Source organism: Oncorhynchus gorbuscha, linkage group LG09, assembly GCF_021184085.1.
Source record: "Oncorhynchus gorbuscha isolate QuinsamMale2020 ecotype Even-year linkage group LG09, OgorEven_v1.0, whole genome shotgun sequence".
NCBI classification, from domain to species: Eukaryota; Metazoa; Chordata; class Actinopteri; order Salmoniformes; family Salmonidae; genus Oncorhynchus; species Oncorhynchus gorbuscha.
In genome coordinates this window covers 5,752,429-5,772,571 of record NC_060181.1, presented here as the reverse complement: position 1 = coordinate 5,772,571, position 20,143 = coordinate 5,752,429, and the positions used below count along the sequence as shown (strand labels likewise).

At 42.1% G+C, this 20,143-nt stretch overlaps 1 protein-coding gene across 1 annotated transcript in view; it reads right to left on the bottom strand.

The window, feature by feature from the left end:
• Positions 1 to 5,112: 5,112 nt before the first annotated feature.
• Positions 5,113 to 20,143, bottom strand: part of LOC124043132 (sodium-dependent neutral amino acid transporter B(0)AT1-like) — a 46,290-nt gene continuing 31,259 nt past the window's right edge. Inside the window, exons 2-12 of the mRNA XM_046361357.1 lie at positions 18,912 to 19,052; positions 18,353 to 18,490; positions 17,828 to 18,009; positions 15,826 to 15,936; positions 15,593 to 15,705; positions 15,244 to 15,372; positions 8,333 to 8,489; positions 7,458 to 7,662; positions 7,075 to 7,234; positions 6,357 to 6,519; positions 5,113 to 5,895 (exon numbers count right to left, since the gene is read on the bottom strand). Of these exons, the coding sequence (XP_046217313.1) occupies positions 5,689 to 5,895; positions 6,357 to 6,519; positions 7,075 to 7,234; positions 7,458 to 7,662; positions 8,333 to 8,489; positions 15,244 to 15,372; positions 15,593 to 15,705; positions 15,826 to 15,936; positions 17,828 to 18,009; positions 18,353 to 18,490; positions 18,912 to 19,052 (1,706 nt within the window). The 3' untranslated portion in view covers positions 5,113 to 5,688. The remainder of the gene's footprint in view (positions 5,896 to 6,356; positions 6,520 to 7,074; positions 7,235 to 7,457; positions 7,663 to 8,332; positions 8,490 to 15,243; positions 15,373 to 15,592; positions 15,706 to 15,825; positions 15,937 to 17,827; positions 18,010 to 18,352; positions 18,491 to 18,911; positions 19,053 to 20,143) is intronic.

Sequence of the window (20,143 nt, the reverse complement as noted above, 5' to 3'; positions counted from 1 at the left end):
GAAACGGGCACGCCCCCATCCACATTCACGAGGCTGTAGTGGAGCAGGTCAAGAGCATCAAGTCACTAAAGACTTAAAAATATATGTATATTTTTTATTTAACCTTTTTTAACTAGACAAGTCAGTTACGAACAAATTCTTATTTACAAATTTGACCTACCCCAGCCAAAGCCTAAACCGGATGACTCTGGGCCAATTGTGCGCCGCACTATAGGACTCCCAATCACGGCCGGTTGTGATACAGCCTGGAATCGAACCAGGGTCTGTAGTGACGTCTCTAGGACTGAGATGCAGTGCCTTAGACCGCTGCGACACTCGGGTGCCCGAGGGTCCAAACACACACACACACACACACACACACACACACACACACACACACACACACACACACACACACACACACACACACACACACACACACACACACACACACACACACACACACAGTCGTGAAGAAGGTGTGATAGTGCCTCTTCCCCCTCAGGAGGTTGAAAACATTTGGCATGGGCCCTCAGATCCTCAAAACATTCCACAGCTGTACCATTGAGAGCATCTTGACTGCCCGCGTCACTGCTTGGTACGGCAATACCACTACCCTCCATCACATGGGGCTACAGAGGGTGGTGCGGACAGACCAGCACATCACTGGGACTGAGCTCCTTGCCATGGGGCTACAGAGGGTGGTGAGGACAGACCACCACATCACTGGGACTGAGCTCCTTGCCATGGGGCTGCAGAGGGTGGTGCGGACAGACCAGCACATCACTGGGACTGAGCTCCTTGCCATGTCGCTACAGAGGGTGGTGGGGACAGACCAGCACATCACTGGGACTGAGCTCCTTGCCATTCGGAACCTCTATATCATGCAGTGTGAAAATCATTAAAGACTCCAACCACCCAATCGCCATACACTATTCTCTCTGCTTCCGTACGGCAGGCGGTACCACTGCATCAAGTCTGACACCAACAGGCTCCTGGACAGCTTCTATCCCCATGCAATACGACTAATCAATTGATAACAAAATGGCAATGACAAAGCTTGAAGAATTTTCAAAAGAATAATGTGCAAACAGAGACTTACCCAGAAAGACTCACAGCTGTAATCGCTGCCAAAGGTGATTCTAACATGTGTTGACTCATGTGTGTGAATAGTTATGTAAATGTTTGTGTTGGTGAGAAAAATATATATTTTTAAGCCATATAAAATTCAGGCTGTAACACAGCAAAATGTGTAATAACTCAAGGGGTATGAATACTTTCTGAAGGCACTGTACATATCTACCTCAATTACCTGGTACCCCTGCCTATCGACTCAGTACTGGTACTTCCTGTATATAGCCATGTTATTACCTCGTACCCCTGCCTATCGACTCAGTACTGGTACTTCCTGTATATAGCCATGTTATTACCTTGTACCCCTGCCTATCGACTCAGTACTGGTACTTCCTGTATATAGCCATGTTATTACCTCGTACCCCTGCCTATCGACTCAGTACTGGTACTTCCTGTATATAGCCATGTTATTACCTCGTACCCCTGCCTATCGACTCAGTACTGGTACTTCCTGTATATAGCCATGTTATTACCTCGTACCCCTGCCTATCGACTCAGTACTGGTACTTCCTGTATATAGCCATGTTATTACCTCGTACCCCTGCCTATCGACTCAGTACTGGTACTTCCTGTATATAGCCATGTTATTACCTCGTACCCCTGCCTATCGACTCAGTACTGGTACTTCCTGTATATAGCCATGTTATTACCTCGTACCCCTGCCTATCGACTCAGTACTGGTACTTCCTGTATATAGCCATGTTATTACCTCGTACCCCTGCACATCGACTCAGTACTGATACTTCCTGTATATAGCCATGTTATTACCTCGTACCCCTGCACATCGACTCAGTACTGGTACTTCCTGTATATAGCCATGTTATTACCTCGTACCCCTGCCTATCGACTCAGTACTGGTACTTCCTGTATATAGCCATGTTATTACCTCGTACCCCTGCTCATTGACTCAGTACTGGTACTTCCTGTATATAGCCATGTTATTACCTCGTACCCCTGCCTATCGACTCAGTACTGGTACTTCCTGTATATAGCCATGTTATTACCTTGTACCCCTGCCTATCGACTCAGTACTGGTACTTCCTGTATATAGCCATGTTATTACCTCAGTACTGGTACTTCCTGTATATAGCCATGTTATTACCTCGTACCCCTGCTCATCGACTCAGTACTGGTACTTCCTGTATATAGCCATGTTATTACCTCAGTACTGGTACTTCCTGTATATAGCCATGTTATTACCTCGTACCCCTGCCTATCGACTCAGTACTGGTACTTCCTGTATATAGCCATGTTATTACCTCGTACCCCTGCCTATCGACTCAGTACTGGTACTTCCTGTATATAGCCATGTTATTACCTCAGTACTGGTACTTCCTGTATATAGCCATGTTATTACCTCGTACCCCTACACATCTACTCAGTACTGGTACTTCCTGTATATAGCCATGTTATTACCTCGTACCCCTGCCTATCGACTCAGTACTGGTACTTCCTGTATACAGCCATGTTATTACCTTGTACCCCTGCTCATTGACTCAGTACTGGTACTTCCTGTATATAGCCATGTTATTACCTCGTACCCCTGCCTATCGACTCAGTACTGGTACTTCCTGTATATAGCCATGTTATTACCTTGTACCCCTGCTCATTGACTCAGTACTGGTACTTCCTGTATATAGCCATGTTATTACCTCATACCCCTGCTCATCGACTCACTACTGGTACTTCCTGTATATAGCCATGTTATTACCTCAGTACTGGTACTTCCTGTATATAGCCATGTTATTACCTCAGTACTGGTACTTCCTGTATATAGCCATGTTATTACCTCAGTACTGGTACTTCCTGTATATAGCAGTACACTTCCTGTATATTATTACCTCAGTACTGGTACTTCCTGTATATAGCCATGTTATTACCTCAGTACTGGTACTTCCTGTATATAGCCATGTTATTACCTCAGTACTGGTACTTCCTGTATATAGCCATGTTATTACCTCAGTACTGGTACTTCCTGTATATAGCCATGTTATTACCTCAGTACTGGTACTTCCTGTATATAGCCATGTTATTACCTCAGTACTGGTACTTCCTGTATATAGCCATGTTATTACCTCAGTACTGGTACTTCCTGTTATATATAGCCGAGCTATCATTACTCATTGCGATCATAGATGTATTTATTCCTTGTGTTACATTTTTTGTCTTATTAGTATTGTAATTTTTGCATTGTCTTCTGTATTGTTGTGAAGGGCCCTTTAGTCTACACATGTTGTTTACGAAGTGTGACAATTAACATTTGATTTGATTTGATTAAACCAAAAGAAGTACGGCTAATGTGTACCTTTGAACAATTCCCATAAACAGGAAGACGTAGTGCTGACATGTAAATTTGAACAATTCCCATAAACAGGAAGACGTAGGGCTGACGTGGTTTGTTGGTTACATAACCTGTGTTCTGTGGCTGTCTGCAGCACCATGTACAGATGCATATAACTAGTATTCTAGTGCTGTGGTTCCAAACTCCAGTCCTCCAGTCCTCCCAACAGTACACAAACACACCTGATTCAACTTACCATATAATCATCAGGTCCTCAATGAGTTGAATCAGGTATGTTTGTCCAGGGCCACAACGAAAATGTGTACTGTTGGGGGGTACTGGAGGACTGGAGTTGGGGGGTACTGGAGGACTGGAGTTGGGGGGTACTGGGGGACTGGAGTTGGGAACCACTGTTCTAGTTTATATATTTTGATGATACAATGTATCCACTACATGTACTGGTATTGTGTGGCATGCCATGCAATATACAGCTCCAATGCAATACACTGCTCCAATGCAATACACTGCTCCAATGCAATATACAGCTCCAATGCAACATACAGCTCCAATGCAATATACAGCTCCAATGCAATATACAGCTCCAATGCAATATACAGCTCCAATGCAATATACTGCTCCAATGACGTCCTGCATACCATTCAGACAAAAAAACTCACACATCCTTCGAAATATACTTATTCATGTCACTGAGGGAGAGAGGGGAATGTATAACGTTTACACTCTGTCCGAATTTGTTAATGTTAGTCTTCAGGGATCCTCTGGGAGGAGAACAGACGTAGTCCTGGTACAAGTCAACATGACAGCCGTGATTTGGGGAGGAGTGAGGAATTTGGGGCAGAGGTCAGGTCAGATGAAGTGAGGAAGAACAGATATCACTCATCTTCTGGACAGCAACAGAGGTGTATTGGCTGTTCAGATGTGTAAGGAAGGGCTCAGCATTGGGGAAAGGGTTAAATATCAGTGCTTGTGTGAATATGTTCTTTGTCTTTATGCAGCTGTATCGATCCCAACTGGGGGAATGAACTTGGTTTGAGCTTTTGGAAGCATCCGTGAGTTTTAATAGGTTCATTTAGAACGTAACGAAACATAGGCAAATCATGTATTTCACTTGATAAATGAATGGAGAGACCCCCAGATGCAGTAATATTAATAACCTAATATCCAACGTTTGGGACAGACAAGCTGTCTTCGTCAGGGTGTAGTGACAAACACTGCTGGATCATTAGTTTATGTCGTGTCAAAGGACACACACAGGTGTCTGTAATCATGGCCGGGTGTGGCCTGATATCATGGCTGTCACGTTCTGACCTTAGTTCCTTTATTATGTCTTTGTGTTAGTTTGTTCAGGGCGTGAGTTGGGGTGGGTAGTCTATGTTATTTTTTTCCATTATGTATTTCTGTGTTTGGCCTGGTATGGTTCTCAATCAGAGGCCGTTGTCAATTTTGTTGTTTCTGATTGAGAATCATACTTAGGTAGCCTGTTTTCCCCATTTTAGTTGTGGGTGATTATTTTTCCGTTTAGTGTTTTTCATCACCTTACAGGACTGTTCGTTTGTGGTTTTTGTTGTTTTGTTAAAATAATGAACGCTTACCACGCTGCAACTTGGTCCTCCTCTCTTTCCCCAGACGACGTTACAATTGGTTAATATGTTAAAATAGCATAGAAAAACACAATGTGCCAATATTTTTTTTCTAAATGTTTTGATAATCTATTATAATAACACTTTATATTCACATTAATTAATCTGTACATTCTGCACCAGAATTCATAAGAACATGTCATTCCAGAATGTAAAAAATAAGACAATTCTACAATAACCTGATGGTATGTTGGTGTTTCGTTGCACCCGAAACCCAAAACAAAACAAATCAAAAACCGTCTAACAGAAATACCAGTGTAAATGACAGGTGATCACATAGATAAATACAACTAACAGTGTCATTGCACTGCTGTGGTCTTTGTGGAAATGACCAAGAGACATCGCAGACAATTTCAGATATATAGCTGGATGTTTTTAAAACGGTTCCTTTGCATCAAAACCAAAAAAAAGGGATCGATCCCATTTTAATTCGGTAAATTCAGCTGCCCTGAAATAGAATTGTTTTCAATTCTTAAACTTACTGTATTGACTGAATTAAAACGGAATTGACCTCAAACTTCTTCTTTTTTTTGTGTTTATTTTTTTGCTGGACCGATCATTTTGGATGTTTACTCTACGTGTTTTATTCTCCAGTGTAGCGTTGTCCCATATGATGTTGGCTGTGTGGTAATTCTACGACGTTTTCGTACTAAACATCTGAACTTTGGCAGAGACCGTGTCGACTTCTGCCCCGTAGACATTTCTGTTGCTGCAACACCTCCGTATGAGTTTGAATATGGCCGTGCCTGGCACCACCAGACTGGGGACTCCTGCCAGGATAAAGATGATGACGTAAATCCAAGCAGGATACTCCAACACCTCCAGAGTGGGGAAGTCGTCCTGCAGGTCACAGAGATGAGAAATAAGTCTGGGAGAAGGACGCTCTAGCCTGCCACACGTTGGTGTTGGATGAGGGGAGCTTCTCCTCTTACAACGGTTTGACATATGGAAAAGCACTATATACAGTAAATGCTATCAGTTATAATTATTCATATCTAGAAAGACAAAACTGACTACTATATGTGACAGGTAGTCAGTTTAGTTCCCCCTCGACTCCTGTTTCAAACCAAGGGGTGGCGTAGTTTAGCAACACCTGGTGTTCGGTTACACACTAGGTTATCATCTGCGAGGGATTAGAACTTCTCAGAGTAGGAGTGCAGATCTAGGATCAGCTCCTTCCTGCCCATGTTATCGTGTTTGTTGTGATCTCAAAAGGTAAAACTGATCACTGATCAGTAATCCTACTCTCAGACGCTTTTTCAATACGGCAACCAGATTTGAACGTAGTGGAGAAACATTACCGAGTTTGGATTCCAGGCGATGTAGGTGACGTTGGAGCTGACTTTGGTGACGAAGTAGAAGACGAAGATTACTAAGACGATTAAAGGGCTGACGAACCTCCAGGTCACCTGCCAGAACAGGTTGGGCTTGTGACCAATCATGAACTCTATGTCCTTGTTAAACCTGTAGAATAAGACTTAATTAACTTCATGGAAGAAGGACATTTGTCTCCTGCTGTACTCAACCACTCTGAAACAGACAAATGCACATTGGAGAGGCTGGGGGGAGGCTTTATTGGGGACGAGGAGAGACAAAACATATGCATCAGTTTCAGACCTCTATTGAACTGATCAGTTTAATAACTATCTTGAACTGATCCGTTTTAGAACTCTCTTGAACTGATCACTGTTTGATACTCATCGGGAACACAAGCAATTAGGTGCAGCATTAACCTTTGGTTACTACATTTACATGCCAACTTTGTAGCCTCGTTAAACCAGCCTTATCTTGGAATCTCACATTTTGTTTCACTTTACGTATCAAGAGAAGTGGAACAGAACATGAGCTTGCAAGATCAGGCTGGGTTAATGAGGCTACCAACTTTGGCATCATTAAGATGGACAAACATTAGTTAGTTAGCTATTGCCAAAATGCACAGCTACTTGGATTTATTTCTGTGTTGGCTAATGCCTCAAAAATTTGGGTTGGATCGGGGAGGAAGAGGAGGTGAACACTCACCTGTCTATGCCATAGATGTAGACCACAGCTATCATCTCACAGAAGGCGATGACTAGGAGAGGGATGGAGCCGGCAAAGCTGTCGAACAGAGCCAGCCAGTAGTTACCAGAACTCTGAGCAAATATCAGGGCAATGATGAATGACACCAGACAGACAATACCTGAAACAGAAGACACAAATACTGAGTTATTTCTTCAAGGAACATTTGACCAGTGGTCTTCATCTTTAGTCCTGGAGAGCTACTGCATGTGCAGGTGTTTGTTCCAGCCCAGCACTAAGCTCACCAGGACAGGAGACGGAGACCCCTGCATTGGAAATGTATATTGCGCCATGCGTCCATTGATATCCCAGGGGTCTCAATTGATTTCAGCAAAGTTATTTACCAGTGATCGCCTCCTTAGGCCACCGTTTAGGGAAGATGTTGAGATCCTGAAGGGGCACCACCGTTCCTTCTATGCTGCCAAACATGGTGGACAGTCCCAGACAGAAGAGCATGATGAAGAACAGGATGGACCAGAGAGGAGAGAAAGGCATCTTGGTGATGGCCTCTGTGAACACGATAAAGGCCAGACCAGTTCCCTCCACACCCTATTGGAAGACAATGACTCATCATCAGGAAAGACATGATTAAAACTAGATCCATAGATAAACAGTTAAAGAGTTTGGCATACTATTCTCCACGTTGGCACCAAATGTGCCATGACTAACATGTCTGCAATTGAAATGGGGTGAAAGGCTTTTGATTTCTGGTGACCGTTCCATGTATCACTGAGAAAGTTTGCAATTTCAATACCTGACTGAGGGAAAGTTTGACATTTCAATACCTGACTGAGGGAAAGTTTGACATTTCAATACCTGACTGAGGGAAAGTTTGACGTTTCTATACCTGACTGAGGGAAAGTTTGACATTTCAATACCTGACTGAGGGAAAGTTTGACGTTTCTATACCTGACTGAGGGAAAGTTTGACATTTCAATACCTGACTGTGGGAAAGTTTGACGTTTCTATACCTGACTGAGGGAAAGTTTGACATTTCAATACCTGACTGAGGGAAAGTTTGACATTTCAATACCTGACTGAGGGAAAGTTTGACATTTCAATACCTGACTGAGGGAAAGTTTGACATTTCAATACCTGACTGAGGGAAAGTTTGACATTTCAATACCTGACTGAGGGAAAGTTTGACATTTCAATACCTGACTGAGGGAAAGTTTGACATTTCAATACCTGACTGAGGGAAAGTTTGACGTTTCTATACCTGACTGAGGAAAGTTTGCAAGTCGCAGGTTTTGAGGTCCAGACTCTGAATGGTCTCTGGGAAGGTGCCGTTTAGATTCTGTAGGGATTCTGCATAGTTGCCTTCTGTGATGTTGCCCTCAGCAAGGTTGAAAGCATTCAGCAGGGCCAAGATGTTTCTGTATGGGACAACACACAGAGCCAGTAAGGTTGAGATGGAGGTAGGTCGAGTACGAACTGTTTATCAGGTTTAACCATTTGCCCAACAATAATACACGACACAAGATTAATCAATAATTCACAACAACAATAATCAATAATACATAACAATAATACACAACAACAATAATACACAACAATAATACACAACAATAATACACAACAATAATACACAACAATAATACACAACAATAATTCACAACAACAATAATCAATAATACATAACAATAATACACGACGACAATAATCAATAATACACAACAATAATACACAACAACAATAATCAATAATACACAACAACAATACACAACAACAATAATACACAATGACAATAATCAATAATACACAACGACAATAATCAATAATACACAACAACAACAATACACAACAACAATAATACACAACAACAATAATCAATAATACACAACGACAATAATCAATAATACACAACGACAATAATCAATAATACACAACAACAATAATCAATAATACACAACAACAATAATCAATAATACACAACAATAATCAATAATACACAACAACAATAATACACAACGACAATAATCAATAATACACAACAACAATAATCAATAATACACAACAACAATAATACACAACAACAATAATCAATAATACACAACAACAATAATACACAACGACAATAATCAATAATACACAACGACAATAATCAATAATACACAACGACAATAATCAATAATACACAACGACAATAATCAATAATACACAACAACAATAATACACAACGACAATAATCAATAATACACAACGACAATAATCAATAATACACAACGACAATAATCAATAATACACAACAACAATAATCAATAATACACAACAACAACAATACACAACAACAATAATACACAACAACAATAATCAATAATACACAACAACAATAATCAATAATACACAACAACAACAATACACAACAACAATAATACACAACAACAATAATCAATAATACACAACAACAATAATACAAGACACAACAATAATCAATAATACACAACAACAATAATACACAACAACAATAATCAATAATACACAACAACAATAATACACAACAACAATAATCAATAATACACAACAACAATAATACAAGACACAACAATAATCAATAATACACAACAACAATAATACACAACAACAATAATCAATAATACACAACAACAATAATACACAACAACAATAATCAATAATACACAACAACAATAATACAAGACACAACAATAATCAATAATACACAACAATAATACACAACAACAATAATCAATAATACACAACAACAATAATACACAACAACAATAATACACAACGACAATAATCAATAATACACAACGACAATAATCAATAATACACAACAACAATAATCAATAATACACAACAACAATAATCAATAATACACAACAACAATAATCAATAATACACAACAACAATACACAACAACAATAATCAATAATACACAACAACAATACACAACAACAATAATACACAACAACAATAATACACAACAACAATAATACACAACGACAATAATCAATAATACACAACAACAATAATCAATAATACACAACAACAATAATCAATAATACACAACAACAATAATCAATAATACACAACAATAATCAATAATACACAACGACAATAATCAATAATACACAACAACAATAATCAATAATACACAACAACAATAATCAATAATACACAACAACAATACACAACAACAATAATCAATAATACACAACAACAATACACAACAACAATAATCAATAATACACAACGACAATAATACACAACAATAAAACACAACACAACAATAATACACAACAACAATACACAACAACAATAATCAATAATACACAACGACAATAATACACAACAATAAAACACAACACAACAATAATACACAACAACAATACACAACAACAATAATCAATAATACACAACGACAATAATACACAACAATCAAATCAAATGTATTTATATAGCCCTTCGTACATCAGCTGATATCTCAAAGTGCTGTACAGAAACCCAGCCTAAAACCCCAAACAGCAAGCAATGCAGGTGTAGAAGCACGGTGGCTAGGAAAAACTCCCTAGAAAGGCCAAAACCTAGGAAGAAACCTAGAGAGGAACCAGGCTATGTGGGGTGGCCAGTCCTCTTCTGGCTGTGCCGGGTAGAGATTATAACAGAACAAGGCCAACAATAAAACACACAGCAATAATACACAACAATAAAACACAACAATAATACACAACAATAATACACAACAATAATACACAACAATAAAACACAACAATAAAACACAACACAACAATAATACACAACAATAAAACACAACAATAATACACAACACAACAATAATACACAACACAACAGTAATACACAACACAACAATAATACACAACACAACAATAATACACAACAATAATACACAACAATAATACACAACAATAATACACAACAATAATACACAACAATAAAACACAACAATAATACACAACACAACAATAATACACAACAATAATACACAACAATAATACACAACAATAAAACACAACAATAATACACAACACAACAATAATACACAACACAACAATAATACACAACACAACAATAATACACAACACAACAATAATACACAACAATAATACACAACACAACAATAATACACAACACAACAATAATACACAACAATAATACACAACAATAATACACAACAATAAAACACAACACAACAATAATACACAACACAACAATAATACACAACAATAATACACAACACAACAATAATACACAACACAACAATAATACACAACACAACAATAATACACAACAATAAAACACAACAATAATACACAACAATAATACACAACACAACAATAATACACAACAATAATACACAACAATAAAACACAACAATAATACACAACACAACAATAATACACAACAATAATACACAACAATAATACACAACAATAAAACACAACAATAATACACAACAATAATACACAACAATAAAACACAACAATAATACACAACAATAAAACACAACAATAATACACAACACAACAATAAAACACAACAATAAAACACAACAATAATACACAACAATAAAACACAACACAACAATAATACACAACACAACAATAATACACAACACAACAATAATACACAACAATAAAACACAACAATAATACACAACAATAACACACAACACAACAATAATACACAACAATAATACACAACACAACAATAATACACAACAATAAAACACAACAATAATACACAACACAACAATAATACACAACAATAATACACAACAATAATACACAACAATAATACACAACAATAATACACAACAATAAAACACAACAATAATACACAACAATAAAACACAACAATAATACACAACACAACAATAAAACACAACAATAAAACACAACAATAATACACAACACAACAATAATACACAACAGAACAATAATACACAACAACAATACACAACAATTACATTTACATTACATTTAAGTCATTTAGCAGACGCTCTTATCCAGAGCGACTTACAAATTGGTGCATTCACCTTATGACATCCAGTAGAACAGTCACTTTACAATAGTGCATTTAAATCTTAAAGGGGGGTGAGAAGGATTACTTATCCTATCCTAGGTATTCCTTAAAGAGGTGGGGTTTCAGGTGTCTCCGGAAGGTGGTGATTGACTCCGCTGTCCTGGCGTCGTGAGGGAGTTTGTTCCACCATTGGGGGGCCAGAGCAGCGAACAGTTTTGACTGGGCTGAGCGGGAACTGTACTTCCTCAGTGGTAGGGAGGCGAGCAGGCCAGAGGTGGATGAACGCAGTGCCCTTGTTTGGGTGTAGGGCCTGATCAGAGCCTGGAGGTACTGAGGTGCCGTTCCCCTCACAGCTCCGTAGGCAAGCACCATGGTCTTGTAGCGGATGCGAGCTTCAACTGGAAGCCAGTGGAGAGAGCGGAGGAGCGGGGTGACGTGAGAGAACTTGGGAAGGTTGAACACCAGACGGGCTGCGGCGTTCTGGGTGAGTTGTAGGGGTTTAATGGCACAGGCAGGGAGCCCAGCCAACAGCGAGTTGCAGTAATCCAGACGGGAGATGACAAGTGCCTGGATTAGGACCTGCGCCGCTTCCTGTGTGAGGCAGGGTCGTACTCTGCGGATGTTGTAGAGCATGAACCTACAGGAACGGGCCACCGCCTTGATGTTAGTTGAGAACGACAGGGAGTTGTCCAGGATCACGCCAAGGTTCTTAGCGCTCTGGGAGGAGGACACAATGTAGTTGTCAACCGTGATGGCGAGATCATGGAACGGGCAGTCCTTCCCCGGGAGGAAGAGCAGCTCCGTCTTGCCGAGGTTCAGCTTGAGGTGGTGATCCGTCATCCACACTGATATGTCTGCCAGACATGCAGAGATGCGATTCGCCACCTGGTCATCAGAAGGGGGAAAGGAGAAGATTAATTGTGTGTCGTCTGCATAGCAATGATAGGAGAGACCATGTGAGGTTATGACAGAGCCAAGTGACTTGGTGTATAGCGAGAATAGGAGAGGGCCTAGAACAGAGCCCTGGGGGACACCAGTGGTGAGAGCGCGTGGTGAGGAGACAGATTCTCGCCACGCCACCTGGTAGGATCGACCTGTCAGGTAGGACACAATCCAAGCGTGGGCCGCGCCGGAGATGCCCAACTCGGAGAGGGTGGAGAGGAGGATCTGATGGTTCACAGTATCGAAGGCAGCCGATAGGTCTAGAAGGATGAGAGCAGAGGAGAGAGATTTAGCTTTAGCAGTGCGGAGCGCCATCCGTGATACAGAGAAGAGCAGTCTCAGTTGAATGACTATTCTTGAAACCTGACTGATTTGGATCAAGAAGGTCATTCAGAGAGAGATAGCGGGAGAGCTGGCCAAGGACGGCACGTTCAAGAGTTTTGGAGAGAAAAGAAAGAAGGGATACTGGTCTGTAGTTGTTGACATCGGAGGGATCGAGTGTAGGTTTTTTCAGAAGGGGTGCAACTCTCGCTCTCTTGAAGACGGAAGGGACGTAGCCAGCGGTCAGGGATGAGTTGATGAGCGAGGTGAGGTAAGGGAGAAGGTCTCCGGAAATGGTCTGGAGAAGAGAGGAGGGGATAGGGTCAAGCGGGCAGGTTGTTGGGCGGCCGGCCGTCACAAGACGCGAGATTTCATCTGGAGAGAGAGGGGAGAAAGAGGTCAGAGCACAGGGTAGGGCAGTGTGAGCAGAACCAGCGGTGCCGTTTGACTTAGCAAACGAGGATCGGATGTCGTCGACCTTCTTTTCAAAATGGTTGACGAAGTCATCTGCAGAGAGGGAGGAGGGGGGGGAAGGGGGGGAGGATTCAGGAGGGAGGAGAAGGTGGCAAAGAGCTTCCTAGGGTTAGAGGCAGATGCTTGGAATTTAGAGTGGTAGAAAATGGCTTTAGCAGCAGAGACAGAGGAGGAAAATGTAGAGAGGAGGGAGTGAAAGGATGCCAGGTCCGCAGGGAGGCGAGTTTTCCTCCATTTTCGCTCGGCTGCCCGGAGCGCTGTTCTGTGAGCTCGCAATGAGTCGTCGCAATGAGTCGTCGAGCCACGGGGCGGGAGGGGACACAACAATAATACACAACACAACAATAATACACAACAATAATACACAACACAACAATAATACACAACAATAATACACAACAATAATACACAACAATAAAACACAACAATAATACACAACAATAAAACACAACAATAATACACAACAATAAAACACAACAATAAAACACAACAATAATACACAACACAACAATAATACACAACAATAAAACACAACAATAATACACAACAATAATACACAACACAACAATAATACACAACAATAATACACAACACAACAATAATACACAACAATAAAACACAACAATAATACACAACACAACAATAATACACAACACAACAATAATACACAACAATAATACACAACACAACAATAATACACAACACAACAATAAAACACAACAATAATACACAACACAACAATAATACACAACACAACAATAAAACACAACAATAATACACAACACAACAATAATACACAACAATAAAACACAACAATAATACACAACAATAATACACAACAATAATACACAACACAACAATAATACACAACACAACAATAATACACAACAATAATACACAACAATAAAACACAACACAACAATAATACACAACAATAAAACACAACAATAATACACAACACAACAATAATACACAACAATAATACACAACACAACAATAATACACAACAATAAAACACAACACAACAATAATACACAACAATAAAACACAACAATAATACACAACAATAAAACACAACAATAAAACACAACAATAAAACACAACAATAATACACAACACAACAATAATACACAACAATAAAACACAACAATAAAACTCAACAATAAAACACAACACAACAATAAAACACAACAATAATACTAGAATTCGCTAGCAATGCACAGTGCAGAATATCAAGACAAGAAAAAACAACAAAACAAAATGATCATTGTTTTGAGTTCTGAACGTCCATTCAGTGCCGGTCTTCCCGGACACTGACTAAACCTAGTCCTGGCCTAAATAAAAACAAGCTCAGAGCCCCAACGTAGTCTGAATGAAAACACGTACCCTTCTAGACAGTCGTCGAACCTCTCTGTGGCCCTGAAGCCTATGATGGAGTAGATGACTGTAGCAGCGTAGACGGATGTGAAGCCATTGATGATGGAGATGATCACGGCATCCTGCTCACAGTTGTTGCTGGAGAAACAGAATAGTGGAGTCCATTGAAGAGTCGAGATAGATTTGATGATCTAATGTGTAAATATAGGATGGAGCCCAAATGGGACCCTATTCCCTACTACATAGTGAACTCTTCTTGACCAGGTCTTATAGGGCTCTGGTCAAAAGCAGTGCAGTATGTAGTAGGGAATAGAGTACCGTTTAGGACGAAGTCGTCGATAAATATTCGGGCACTTACTGTACAGAGTTGTAGCTGGAGAAGGAGATGAGACCTCCAAAGGCCAAGGAGAAAGAGTAGAACACCTGGGCACCTGCATCCAGCCAGGTAGATGGGTTCATCAACTCATTTAGCTATGAGAAGACAATCAGCAATGTATACTGCCACACAACAAAACGGATCTCATTTCCCGAAAACATCTGAGAAACGTTGATTTTCAGGGTTGAATGATCACTTTGAGAGGAAATACGTACATCGGGTGTGAAGAGGAACTTGATTCCATCCAGAGAACCTTTGAGAGTCAGTCCTCTGATCAGGAAGATGGTGAGGACAACGTATGGCAGAGTGGATGTTACGTACACTGCCTGTGATGACAGAGAGGGTAGAATCACCTTGTCATCGATGAGGTGAACTACGCACTGCATTTATATCCAATAAATAGCACTGAAAAATTGAAAATAAAAACCATATTGTGGGAAACACTTCCAACTAAGTTTAGAATCCTGTCTAAATTAAACCAGAAGAGATTGTGTATCATACCTCGCCAGTGGTCTCAATGGGACCGGGTACCGTACCTCGCCAGTGGTCTCAATGGGACCGGGTACCGTACCTCGCCAGTGGTCTCAATGGGACCGGGTACCGTACCTCGCCAGTGGTCTCAATGGGACCGGGTACCGTACCTTTCCAGTGGTCTTAATGGGACCGGGTATCGTACCTTTCCAGTGGTCTTAATGGGACCGGGTATCGTACCTTTCCAGTGGTCTTAATGGGACTGGGTATCGTACCTTGCCAGTGGTCTCAATGGGACCTGGTATCGTACCTCGCCAGTGGTCTCAATGGGACCAGGTATCATACCTCGCCAGTGGTCTTAATGGGCCCGGTTATCGTACCTTTTCAGTGGTCTCAATGGGAACGGGTATTGTACCTTACCAGTGGTCTCAATGGGAACGGGTATTGTACCTTACCAGTGGTCTCAATGGGAACGGGTATCGTACCTTTCCAGTGGTCTCAATGGGACCATGTATCGTAACTTTCCAGTGGTCTCAATGGGACCGGGTATCGTACCTCGCCAGTGGTCTCAATGCGATCGGGTTTCGTACTTTGCCAGTGGTCTCAATGGGACCGTGTATCGTACCTTTCCAGGGGTCTCAATGGGACCGAGTATCGTACCTTTCAAGTGGTCTTAATGGGACCGGGTATCGTACCTGGCCAGTGGTCTCAATGGGACCGGGTATCGTACCTTGCCAGTGGTCTCAATGGGACCGTGTATCGTATCTTTCCTGTGTTCTCAATGGGACCGAGTATCGTACCTTTCCAGTGGTCTCAATGGGACCGAGTATCGTACCTTTCAAGTGGTCTTAATGGGACCGGGTATCGTACCTCGCCAGTGGTCTCAATGGGATCGGGTTTCGTACTTTGCCAGTGGTCTCAATGGGACTGGGTATCGTACCTCGCCAGTGGTCTCAATGGGACCGGGTATCATACCTCGCCAGTGGTCTCAATGGGACCGGGTATTGTACCTTACCAGTGGTCTCAATGGGAACGGGTATCGTACCTTTCCAGTGGTCTCAATGGGACCATGTATCGTACCTTGCCAGTGGTCTCAATGGGACCAGGTATCGTACCTCGCCAGTGGTCTTAATGGGACCGGGTATCGTACCTTTCCAGTGGTCTCAATGGGACGGGGTATCGTACCTTTCCAGTGGTCTCAATGGGACCGAGTATCGTATCTTTCCAGGGGTCTCAATGGGACCGAGTATCGTACCTTTCCAGGGGTCTCAATGGGACCGAGTATCGTACCTTTCAAGTGGTCTTAAATGGGACCGGGTATCGTACCTGGCCAGTGGTCTCAATGGGACCGGGTATCGTACCTCGCCAGTGGTCTCAATGGGATCGGGTTTCGTACCTTGCCAGTGGTCTCAATGGGACCGGATATCGTACCTTGCCAGTGGTCTCAATGGGACCGTGTATCGTACCTTTCCAGGGGTCTCAATGGGACCGGGTATCGTATCTTTCCTGTGTTCTCAATGGGACCGAGTACCGTACCTTTCCAGTGGTGTCAATGGGACCGAGTATCGTACCTTTCACGTGGTCTTAATGGGACCGGGTATCGTACCTGGCCAGTGGTCTCAATGGGACCGGGTATCGTACCTGGCCAGTGGTCTCAATGGGGCCGGGTATCGTACCTCGCCAGTGGTCTTAATGGGACCGGGTATCGTACCTCGCCAGTGGTCTCAATGGGACCGGGTATCGTACCTTTCCAGTGGTCTCAATGCCACGAAGGCAGCAGACGTACAACAGCAGCCAGGCACACAGTAGACACAACACCATCCACCACTGCAGTCCTCCAGAGTCCCCAATGGATGTGGACGTGTTTAGTGTGTCTCTGTACCAGAAATAATCCACTGGGGAACTCCGGGCACATTCTGAGACCAAATCTACAGAGGGCAGCAAAAACACTGTTAAACCCAAAGGCCAGTCCAGCAGCATTCTGATTCCAGACCTACAGGGGGCAGCAAAAACACTGTTAAACCCAAAGGCCAGTCCAGCAACATTCTGATTCCAGACCTACAGGGGGCAGCAAAAACACAGTCAAGCCCAAATGCCAGTCCAGCAGCATTTAGCCTGATATTGACTTATGTAGATCCAGCTCGATGCCTCATAAGATCAGGACACTGAACATTTCATCATTAGACCCCTTTTGAGGTCTTAATTTTTTTTGAGAAAATTAGATTTTGTAGTTAACAGTGACTTTAAATCCATTGCAGAATATCAACATACCTGTCAGGTTGGCATTGACAGGACACTGACTCCATGGCAGAGGGTTCTGGAAGGAGTTGAAGAAGTACCACATCACCCAGGCGATTATAGTGTTGTAGTACATACCCACCAGGAAGGAGACTAACAAGGAAGCGATGCCTGTAGGACACAATCATTTCAGATATCACCACATATAAGTGGTGCCTGAGGCCAGAGAAGGCTGGTGGGAGGAGCAATAGAAGGACGGGCTCATTGTAATGGCTGTCATGGAATTGACGGAACAGAGTCAAACACGTGGTTTCCATGACGTTTGATGTGTTTGATTCGTTCCATGTATTCCATTCCAGCCATTACAATGAGCCCCTTCCTCCTGGGCCTCTGGTCAAAATAGTTCACTCTGTAGGGAACTATTTTGTATGCAGGCCTATGAGAAGGAGAAGATAGATACATACTCTACAAATATGATAACCTCACTTTCGCAGACTGCAGAACTTTCCTTCTTGACGTTGGACGTTTAACTACATACTTCTCTAAAAAAAACAGGACACAGGGGTTTTCCTACTGTTTCTGCCGGACTCACCAACACCAGTCAGATGTGGGTTAATGGCCGTCCACACTCCCACACTGCCACTCCTGAGGCGCTGTCCGATGGCAAACTCCAGGTGCAGCAGTGGAATCCCCTCCAGAACCAGCAGGATCAGGAACGGGATCATAAACGCTCCTGGGAACACAGGATCAGGAACGGGATCATTAAGGCTCCTGGGAACACAGGATCAGGAATGGAATCATAAAGGCTCCTGGGAACACAGGATCAGGAATGGAATCATAAAACGCTCCTGGGAACACAGGATCAGGAATGGGATTGTAAAACGCTCCTGGGAACACAGGATCAGGAATGGGATTGTAAAACGCTCCTGGGAACACAGGATCAGGAATGGAATCATAAATGCTCCTGGGAACACAGGATCAGGAATGGTATTGTAAAGGCTCCTGGGAACACAGGATCAGGAACGGGATCATAAACGCTCCTGGGAACACAGGATCAGGAATGGGATTGTAAAACGCTCCTGGGAACACAGGATCAGGAATGGAATCATAAACGCTCCTGGGAACACAGGATCAGGAATGGGATTGTAAAGGCTCCTGGGAACACAGGATCAGGAACGGGATCATAAACGCTCCTGGGAACACAGGATCAGGAATGGAATCATAAAACGCTCCTGGGAACACAGGATCAGGAATGGAATCATAAAACGCTCCTGGGAACACAGGATCAGGAATGGGATTGTAAAACGCTCCTGGGAACACAGGATCAGGAATGGAATCATAAAACGCTCCTGGGAACACAGGATCAGGAATGGGATCATAAACGCTCCTGGGAACACAGGATCAGGAATGGGATCATTAAGGCTCCTGGGAACACAGGATCAAGAATGGAATCATAAAGGCTCCTGGGAACACAGGATTAGGAATGGAATCATAAAACGCTCCTGGGAACACAGGATCAGGAATGGGATCATAAATGCTCCTGGGAACACAGGATCAGGAATGGGATCATAAACGCTCCTGGGAACACAGGATCAGGAATGGAATCATAAAACGCTCCTGGGAACACAGGATCAGGAACGGAATCATAAAACGCTCCTGGGAACACAGGATCAGGAATGGGATTGTAAAATGCTCCTGGGAACACAGGATCAGGAATGGGATTGTAAAACGCTCCTGGGAACACAAGATCAGGAATGGGATTATAAAACGCTCCTGGGAACACAGGATCAGGAATGGGATCATAAACGCTCCTGGGAACACAGG